General features: G+C 41.7%; 1 protein-coding gene across 1 annotated transcript; it reads right to left on the bottom strand.

Moving 5' to 3' along the window:
* Positions 1-177: 177 nt before the first annotated feature.
* On the bottom strand, positions 178-9,416 carry LOC135080575 (zinc finger protein 629-like). The gene is made up of 10 exons (XM_063975242.1): positions 9,080-9,416; positions 8,455-8,742; positions 8,157-8,307; positions 7,934-8,040; positions 7,091-7,278; positions 6,793-6,929; positions 6,506-6,714; positions 4,778-4,951; positions 2,235-2,357; positions 178-1,484 (listed from the first exon to the last, which is right to left on the bottom strand). The coding sequence occupies exons 1-10, from the start codon at positions 9,287-9,289 to the stop codon at positions 1,287-1,289; spliced, it is 1,785 nt and encodes a 594-aa protein (XP_063831312.1). The 5' UTR covers positions 9,290-9,416; the 3' UTR covers positions 178-1,286.
* Positions 9,417-10,659: the final 1,243 nt, after the last annotated feature.

Genomic DNA, 10,659 nt, shown 5'->3' with positions numbered 1-10,659 from the left:
TTAATACCTGGGCCACACACATAGCGATGCCGATAATATTCGGGTCGGTTGCTCCTTATGACTTGTATTAAGTGCTATTTTAATTTGAAAAAACAAAAAGTTAGTCTAATGTGTTGTCAGCTCAGTTGTACCTACTGTAACTATCATGGTGTGTTATTAAAATAATACATTGCAATATATTTGCATTTTATTTCATCAATTTATTGATAATATTGAACCAATTTAAGGCACAACAATAAGGTCTTATTATAAGAAGTGGCTTAAAGTACTAATAATCAACAATAAATCCGTCTTCAAGTATCAATGGTCTTATACAGTGAAATAATAACTATAAAGTTAATTTCCTCAAGGTATACTAACTCTATGATATTAGCAGAAGTTAAACTATAGATAGTTCATACAAGTGCATAGCATAATTCAGAAATTGCTCACAGTTTAACAAAGTTATAGAATATTATTATCAAAATCCACATAAATTCATAATACCATAGAAAATAAAATTGATACACCCAAAACGTGATATACATAAGTTTTATACCATTCCCCAAAATAACAGTGACATTATATAAAAATGCGCTTTGATGTAATAAACTTAAATAATGTTTTCAAATAGTAGTAATACTTAAATCTACTTACATCTAAATATAATTTTAATTCTTATATTACTAATAAATCTTTTATAAACTTAATAACTAAGGCACAATACATGATTTTCAGATAGCAGGCATTGTAAATTAATAATAATAGTATTTTTGTATTTACCAACTAAGTGGAATCCTAAAAATATATGATTATGCACAGTAACTTACTTTGTTCAATGTAGTACCATTACGACAATAAAAGTTATTTTAGTAGTATTATTTTTACATTTGGTGTGTTTAAGATATAAAATGTGTGGGTCACATCACTCATTTCATCGTGTCGTGTAAAATCTGTAACAGCTTTACGATACGCATCAATCGGGGTGTGTCCAGCGCCGTAGCTAGTATTGAATATTACGTAGGGCAGGGGTGTTTACCATGAAAAGTACCTAACCCAACAAGAATAAAGACAAATTTTTGCAAAAACTTTTGCTTGCCTTACAATTTGAGGCATGCATTGCCTTTATCTGCAACTGTATCTTTGCGCAAATTCTAGTAAACATTTTAGTAAAAATACTAAACACGGTAGAAGGCACGCGATTCTCGGCTAGCAAGTAGCAACCCAAAATGCATCACATTAAAAAAGTAATTAGGGCATCGCTTCAACAGGTCCCTAGCTACGGCTACGTCACGTACCGGTGTCGGTCAGTCGTCGGCGACCTGCGCGAGGATGTGCAGGACGATCTGGTCGATGGTGTGCGTGTCGAGCATGCGCGCGATGTGCTTGTCCTCCACCGCGTACACGAACAGGTGCTTGGTGTTCTCGCGCAGGCACTGCACGCGCGACCAGCGCCCGCGGTCCGCCGCGCGCGCGCCGCACTGCACAATCACCTTCTCCAGCACCTGGGTAATGCGAGCGAAGTCAACGAGGGTTTTCGCGAATGAAAAATCCGCCAGATGGCAATACGTAGACGCGAAGTCCAAATGCTGCATGATTATTTTTGACATGACATTGACAGATATGTCAAAATCCACCAATCACGCAGCAGTCAGACCCCACATCCACGTCCTGCCATCTAGCGGATCTTTCATTCGCGAAAACCCTCATTCACCAATAACGAGCAAACGAAGAACGAAATAATAATAAAATATTTTATTTCACAAAAATAGCGACATCACGTTTACATAAATTACAAAAAGAAAAACATTGTGCCCTGCTGTCAAATAGGGGCTCAGCATTAATCGGGGCATGCTTTGGGCAATTGGGCATCCCTCGAAGCAGATTTTCAGCGGGTCCCTTGACGTTGTGGCGCCCTACCGCCGAAGGAGAAACACTGCGTAAGAGTAGGCGCACACCGTTGATTTTTAGTTGGCCGATAGTTGTGCCCGATTTTAAATTGTATGAAGAATCGGCCAAATCGAATCGGCGTAGTGTGCGCACTCCCATACATGCCCATACTGATCAACTGCCCGACTAAACTATCGGCCGACGAAAAATCAACGGTGTGCGCCTACTCTTAAGTGCCTGTCCGTCGGCGGGAACACGCAATAAGGGGGCAGCAAAATCAGATTCAAAACAAATGAAGGTTTTAGCTAAACAAAGGCAAAAGATTTGCACAGTCTAGAAAAGTGATCGTAGGTAGTCGCACTTACCGAATCGATGCTGTCATCAGGCCATCCGAAGCATTCCAAAGTATCTTGATCGATCAATTGTGACAGCAACTTTTTCAAATTGTTCTCAAGTTGCTCTTCGGACATAAGCGGGAAAGGCTCCGACTGTAAGAAAATAATTAGTATTATAATATTTTTGTATCAGTCTTTGTAAAGCAGGGGTTCCCAAACTTATTTTATCTACTGCCCACTTTGAGAATAAATTCTTTTTTAGCGCCCCCATTTTTACACCTACTAAAAACCACTATAATAGAATATGAAATTAAAAATCGCCCCCCAAGCCTCTACACAATGCTCCGAAATTTTTTCTGGGTCTCTTACCGCCTTTAGCCCTGCAGCGCCTACAAGAGGGCGGTACTACTTTGGGAAAGGCTGCTGTAAAGTATCCACTCAAAAAATTGTCTGTAAGAACAAAAATACCTGTTTGTATCATCATTATAAAGAGCTGTGGTTTCCTGAATAAAGAAAAATAAAAATAAAATAAAATAAACAAGGTTATCTTATAAAATAAAATATTCTAAATGGAAGATTAATTAAATTTACATTAAATATCCTGATACACCGAGCAACTCAGACCACGGCTGCCGCACGGTGGATCGAGCCCATACAAGGTGTTGGACATGGTGCTTTAAATGCAACTACTTAAAACAAGATTGATTTGCATATAAATTGAAAGATGAGACTTCATTCTATCAAATATCACTAATATCAAGTCATGATCTACTATCATAGTTATGTGGTGCGACCGTAAAGTGAACAAAGTCAAAATCATGGATTTTCTGACTTCTGTTTGTATTGTCAATTTATCCAATTTCGTTCACTGGTTTTATGTTATTACTTATTAATGTATTAGCTTATACCTTTATCTTAATCTGTGTGTTAAAATGAGTGCCTAAAAAACTTCTAGCTTGGCTATTTTGACGTATTTTTAAAAGGTATTTTTTTAAATGAAAACTGCGTGTTTTAGTTGACATCTTGGGCGATCTTTAACAAACCATGAATGAGAGATGATAGATGACAACGTGGGCGATATTATTACTCAGTTTTTAGACCCTTATTCACCCCTATTTTCGAGAAAATCACAAAAAACTAAATAAAAGCGCCTCATTTTTCCGCATAGCAAAATTAACTTAGGTAAAATTCGTTACACTAAAATAATGTCAGGTAAACCAAAGATGTTTATTTTGGTTTATGAGTTGTTTATCATGTGCAATTCAGTAAAAATACTCATTAAAATGAAAAACCTCAAGTCAAATAGAGATTTGTATGCATTATTAAAAACCACGATGAAAGATCGCGCTAGTTCTTTAGCTAGGATACTAGAGCTGTTTTCGCATACACTCTCTTCAGATAAACACAGGTAAGTACTAACGTAGTTAATAGGTACTTTATGAACATAAAGAAATACTATAAAACAGATATAGTAAAAAAATCATATTGTCATCATCTCAAAAGATTGTCGTTGAATTTAGTACATACCATACATACATTTTGTATGTATTTTTTTCTTAATTTATGATTGTGTTAGGTAGGTATTGAGTTACACATTTTATTTATCAGATAACTATAAAAAAAAAACAATAATTTCATTGACACTGTTTGTCGCAAGAAGAAGTAGTGTCATTATAATGAGAACCAGTTTTTAGCTACAAACGTAGATTGGCTTAGGCAATCTGTTGATTGGAGTCAGTTTTGTAGTCCGCTAAGTCCCTATAAAATTGCATTAGTATGTATCTAACAGCTAACAGAATATAAAATCAAGCTCGACAAAATCGAACAAAGTGATTGTGTGCAATGAAAAATCAGGCGTTTGCAAAAACATTTCTTTCATAATTTTAACACTTAATGAGAATAAATTTAGAGTATTGTTAGATTATGTATCTAACAGTTAACAGAATATGAAATCAAGCTCGACAAAATCGAACAAAGTGATTGTGTGCAATGAAAAATCAGGCGTTTACAAAAATATTTCTTTAATAATTTTAACACTTAATGAGAATAAATTTAGAGTATTGTTAGACTATGTTACTCTTTAAATATGGAAACAGACCAAAATGAGTGAGTATTTGCTTTTAATTGAACAATAAATACAAGATTTTCATCACTATATTTTAAGAATTTTTTTCACTTATATTAATTGCCATCTAATAAGTAAAATCTATCACATTAGAAAGATAAACTTGTCAACCTTACACTGTAAAAATTTGAAGTTACTACGTTGACGCAATCTCATTTTATTTTAAAAACACTGAGTAAGGAAGCGATGTCCAACGCTTTGTATGGGCTCGATCCAGTGTGTGCCGTCTGAAAATCAGCGTCATGTGGTATGCACTTGACACATGCTGAGACAGGGACCTTTTTGCTGCTGCAACGCCGCCTAAGTAACTGTCCCGATTAATTTTAATTTTAATTATCATTCTTTTGACTGGTTCTGTAATGTTGACCGTTTGTTTTATGTATGTATGTGTATTCATGTGGCAGCAAAATAAACGTTATTCTATTCTATTCTAACATAGTGCACTTACTTTGACAGGTACCTCGCCAGAAGGCGCGGCGAGCGCGGGGTCCTCCTGCATGCCGCCGTACAGCACGTCGGAGCCGCCGTAGCCGTCCAGGATGCGCTCCGACTCCGCGTCCAGCAGGTTCAGGATCGACTCCAGCTCAGACTTCTTCACTCGGTCTATTGCCAAGTTCGTTCCCTGGGTGTTGGAAAAAAATACATGAATAATCGTCCGTGCTCCTTGTACAAAAAAGGCGCTTCAGCCCGGCAATTCACGTCGGCCGAGGCGCCGGCACAGCACTCACTCCGGTCGAAGTGCCGTTGCGGCACAAAACAAACATAATAATGTAGGTAACGGTGACGCAGTACACGCGGCGGCTTGTGCACACTCACCATGACCTGGCGCACGTGCGCGAGGTGCGTGCTGAACAGGTCGGGGTGGTGCTGGCGCACGTGGCGCACCAGCTGCTCGCCGCGGATGTAGGCGCGCGCGGTGACGCAGTACACGCGGCGGCTTGTGCACACTCACCATGACCTGGCGCACGTGCGCGAGGTGCGTGCTGAACAGGTCGGGGTGGTGCTGGCGCACGTGGCGCACCAGCTGCTCGCCGCGGATGTAGGCGCGCGCGGTGACGCAGTACACGCGGCGGCTTGTGCACACTCACCATGACCTGGCGCACGTGCGCGAGGTGCGTGCTGAACAGGTCGGGGTGGTGCTGGCGCACGTGGCGCACCAGCTGCTCGCCGCGGATGTAGGCGCGCGCGGTGACGCAGTACACGCGGCGGCTTGTGCACACTCACCATGACCTGGCGCACGTGCGCGAGGTGCGTGCTGAACAGGTCGGGGTGGTGCTGGCGCACGTGGCGCACCAGCTGCTCGCCGCGGATGTAGGCGCGCGCGGTGACGCAGTACACGCGGCGGCTTGTGCACACTCACCATGACCTGGCGCACGTGCGCGAGGTGCGTGCTGAACAGGTCGGGGTGGTGCTGGCGCACGTGGCGCACCAGCTGCTCGCCGCGGATGTAGGCGCGCGCGGTGACGCAGTACACGCGGCGGCTTGTGCACACTCACCATGACCTGGCGCACGTGCGCGAGGTGCGTGCTGAACAGGTCGGGGTGGTGCTGGCGCACGTGGCGCACCAGCTGCTCGCCGCGGATGTAGGCGCGCGCGGTGACGCAGTACACGCGGCGGCTTGTGCACACTCACCATGACCTGGCGCACGTGCGCGAGGTGCGTGCTGAACAGGTCGGGGTGGTGCTGGCGCACGTGGCGCACCAGCTGCTCGCCGCGGATGTAGGCGCGCGCGGTGACGCAGTACACGCGGCGGCTTGTGCACACTCACCATGACCTGGCGCACGTGCGCGAGGTGCGTGCTGAACAGGTCGGGGTGGTGCTGGCGCACGTGGCGCACCAGCTGCTCGCCGCGGATGTAGGCGCGCGCGGTGACGCAGTACACGCGGCGGCTTGTGCACACTCACCATGACCTGGCGCACGTGCGCGAGGTGCGTGCTGAACAGGTCGGGGTGGTGCTGGCGCACGTGGCGCACCAGCTGCTCGCCGCGGATGTAGGCGCGCGCGGTGACGCAGTACACGCGGCGGCTTGTGCACACTCACCATGACCTGGCGCACGTGCGCGAGGTGCGTGCTGAACAGGTCGGGGTGGTGCTGGCGCACGTGGCGCACCAGCTGCTCGCCGCGGATGTAGGCGCGCGCGGTGACGCAGTACACGCGGCGGCTTGTGCACACTCACCATGACCTGGCGCACGTGCGCGAGGTGCGTGCTGAACAGGTCGGGGTGGTGCTGGCGCACGTGGCGCACCAGCTGCTCGCCGCGGATGTAGGCGCGCGCGGTGACGCAGTACATGCAGCGGCGCGGCTTGTCCAGGCGGTGCGTGGACAGGTGGCGCTTCATGTTCACGTCCGAGAAGTACTCTTTGCCGCACACCTCGCATGGGAACTCTGCGCAGTGGAAAATTCAATTATTTTCTGTACCACTCGTAAACATGTAATTTAACCAACCTAACCTAATACACATACTCTTTTTGTTCAAATGGCCCTGCACATGGTTATGAAGGCTGATTTCATTGGAGAACTCCTTTCTTGAATTCGGGCATGTATCGAATGGGCAAACGAGGCGATCCAATCCCATATGTACGCGCTGATGAATAAGTAATCTGAAAAGATAAATAAATATCTTATGGGTTTTAATTTTTTCATGATAGCCAAACACATATTGTGAGATTCCTTGGTTTTGACGGGTAAGACGCCAATCAAAGAGTATTTAATAAACAGAATTACAAAAGCCAACATAAAAAAACAAAGCAGGAGAACATGCCTGGCTTTGGAGTTGAACTTGCGGCCGCAGGTGTTGCAGTGGCTGGAGACGTGGCGCTCCAGGTGGCGCATGAGCTGCTGGCGCTGGATGTAGGACTGGCCGCAGATCTCGCACTTATGCGGCTTGTCGGCCACGTGCGTCAGCGAGTGCCGCTTCAGCACCTCCGCCGTGAACGTGCTGTAGCCGCACTGAGGCACGTATAATACAATCAGTACGGGCCCTCAAGCTCAGCGAGTCCTTACCAGAAAATCTCAAACGAACTGAACTTTTGAAAAATTCTCCTATTTTCAAAATAAATACAGAGAAATTCGAAAGATATACCCAGGTAATTCCCCTCAATTCTTTCTGTGGGTTGGTAGTGTTGTCAATTTAACAGATAGCAATACATATATGCATTTTATTATTTGTGCATTTTATGTGAAGATAAGTAAGCTAATGTATGTCAATAAACTTGATAAAATCTAACCAGTTTAGATAGCAGTACCCCATTTTTTTATTTGCCCCAGGGCCCTTGGTTATCTAGCTACACCATTGGTTTGGTAGTGGACACCTTAGTCAACTGAAATACTTTTTATTAGCCGTCAAAATGTAACTCCCTCCTCTATCATTCGTATGGCACTGAGGACTATGAGATCACCAGACACAAACACACTGGAATGACAGAATGAATTGTAGGTATATAAGCTTTACTTACCCTTCTATATTATATTTTCCATGTTGGCAAAGAAAAGAGAATAAGATTTAACCATTAACATTTGTAAGATACACTATGCAAAACTCAGTTTTTTGAGTTTTAATCATAAGAAAACTATACAAGATTGAGAATATTAAAATATTATTTACCGTAGTACAGATATATTTCTTTTCTCCATGGATTTCCAAATGTTTAGCCATTGAGGTTCGGGAAGATGTGAACTTCCCACAAATGTCACATTCAAACTTCAGCGGATCTGAAATTACCAAGATAAGTGTAAAATCATAGAAACATGTTATAAACAGAAAATTATTACTGGGAAATTAGCAAAAATAGTTTGTGATAAAGGATTAATAAGTTTATAATATTTACCATTATGAGTGTAAATCCAATGCTTGACGAGTTTAGAGAAATTCTTGGATCCATATTCACATAGTTTACATGCATATCCATTATTTAAAATATGTTGATAGCGAAGGTGCACTATCAGGTTATCTTTTCTAGAAAATGTAGAATTGCATATCTGTAAGGAGTACACAAACAAAATGAATTATACTTAAAACACAAGGTAAAAATAACCAAAATAAAAGCTTGTAATTAATCATAATCTAAAATTTTATTAATCTCACAGTAATGTAAAGGAAACATATAACATTGATCCCATGTTTACCTCACACGGATATGACGCTGCTGGAGAACCATTACAGCCGCTCTGGGACAAGTGCCTCAACACATGAGCGTGTCTCACAAACTTCTTGGAGCACCGGGGACACTCAAATTCTTTGCGATTGTGGGTATGCTCGATGTGTTTAGCTAACACTTTCTTGTCGGGACAAGTGACGCTGCACTGCGCACAAGACACACTGCCAGGTGTTGTGGAATGTTCATTTAAACAATGCTGCAAATACCTCTTTTTAAACTTGTAAATTTTAGGGCATTTCTGGCATTTTATAATGGCCTGTAAAATAAACAATAAAAAAATTAATATTCAAAGCAAAAGTGCAAAAAAATACAATGTTATAGTTAATAAATAATATGAACAGTGATGTTGTATTGTGAAACATTAGTTACTATTACAAAATGACAATTTAACTGATAAGATAGTATCAATTTACTGCACCTTACTGTAGGTTGTTAATTTTTTAAGAAATTTACAATCATTTTAGAACCAAAACAACTTGTTATTTTGACGGTGCCACTCGCTATTCCAATAAGGAACGGCAATGATTCCGACCTACATAAGTCAATGTGTATTCAACAGGAGTTACTTTACAGAAACAGTTTTAATTACTTACCTTTCTTTTGGGTCCTATTTTGTCCAGAAGTCTTTGCTGACATTGGCAATATCTACCAGGACCGCTATTACACACAGTGCATACTGGAATGTCTTCATTACCAAGAGCAATTTCTTCCTTCACCTCAGATTTAATAGGTCTCATTTTTTTCGTTACTTTACGATTATAATTTCTTGTAACTTTGATATTCTTTTTACGTTTAGGTGGCATTTTTAAGCAACAGTGTTATTTCTTATTTACGTTTACTTATTAAATGGTTGTACTAAAACATATTTACTCTAAACTTTGATATTACTTTCGCTCAGGCGTTTGCGTTTTCTTCACAGAGCCACCACCACAAACGCCACGTTGACAAAATGTCATTGTCAAGTCAAGTCAACTGCTGTGTCAATTTTTTTTTGTTTTTTTTTTTGTTTCGTTCTTTCCATGATAGATAAAAATGGAGGCCACACTCCGAATACCTACTTGAAGCACAAACTATGTATCACTATCTCGCTCTCTGTGGGCAGACTCTCTCTTTCTAAACAAACAAAAAATATAAATTTGCTCAAAGTCAATGAAACTTAATGTTATTTCTTGACATAGGTATCATTAAAATATGATAAGTGTAAATACTGGTAAAACGTTTTAGGAAGAAATTACTGTAAAAAATGAGAAAAATGTTTACAATGATCCAATGTCGGAAATGACGAAATAAACACTTACGCGTGGAATCTTATGTCACTTCTAGGACACCACGTACTACCGCAACCACGCACTACAAAATTTTGCACCATTTCTTGTGATAAAACAATGATTGTTTCCTGTAAACAATCTCAAACGAAATTAACTGCATAATAAACAAAATAGTAAACAACCACCATGATAGGCCGGATTGGGCCGATGTTGCCACATGGTACCGATTCCCCAGGAATTGAGATTGTAATTCCCTGATTCACCAACACATTAAACCTAAACGGCCGACAATTTTGTGATTTTTAATTCAACTAGGTAATCGTAGTTCAAATATTTAATCATATTTTATTTGTTTAACTTCTGATTTGGTTAGTGAATTGGCTATTTCGAAGAATTTACTAAGAGATTTAAATAAGGAGATAGCAATACTACAGTCCACACTAAAAAGAGAGGTCGGCCCACAGAGAGCGAGATAGAGATTATTAGTAGGTATTTGACTCAAGTTTTTGTTCCAAGTCGGGGCTCAGAGCCCCGATTACGGTAACTTATATAACGTCTACAATCCAGACGCGTTTCTGATTCTGCGATACGATTGGTCAAAACAGCTGACGTACGCTGTTGAACGACCAATCGTATCGCAGAATCGAGAAGCGTGTCTGGATTGTTGACGTTAAAAATTACCGTAATCGGGGCTCAGATTACGGTAACTTTTAACGTCTACAATCCAGACGCGTTTCTGATTCTGCGATACGATTGGTCAAAACAGCTGACGTACGCTGTTGAACGACCAATCGTATCGCAGAATCGAGAAGCGTGTCTGGATTGTTGACGTTAAAAATTACCGTAATCGGGGCTCTGGCCTCCATTTTTATCTTTAGCTTCATGACCAATCGTATCGCAGAATC

This window comes from Ostrinia nubilalis, chromosome 18 (genome assembly GCF_963855985.1).
Source record: "Ostrinia nubilalis chromosome 18, ilOstNubi1.1, whole genome shotgun sequence".
NCBI lineage: Eukaryota > Metazoa > Arthropoda > Insecta > Lepidoptera > Crambidae > Ostrinia > Ostrinia nubilalis.
The sequence above is the reverse complement of the archived record's forward strand: the minus strand, read 5'-3'. Positions and strand labels throughout refer to the sequence as shown.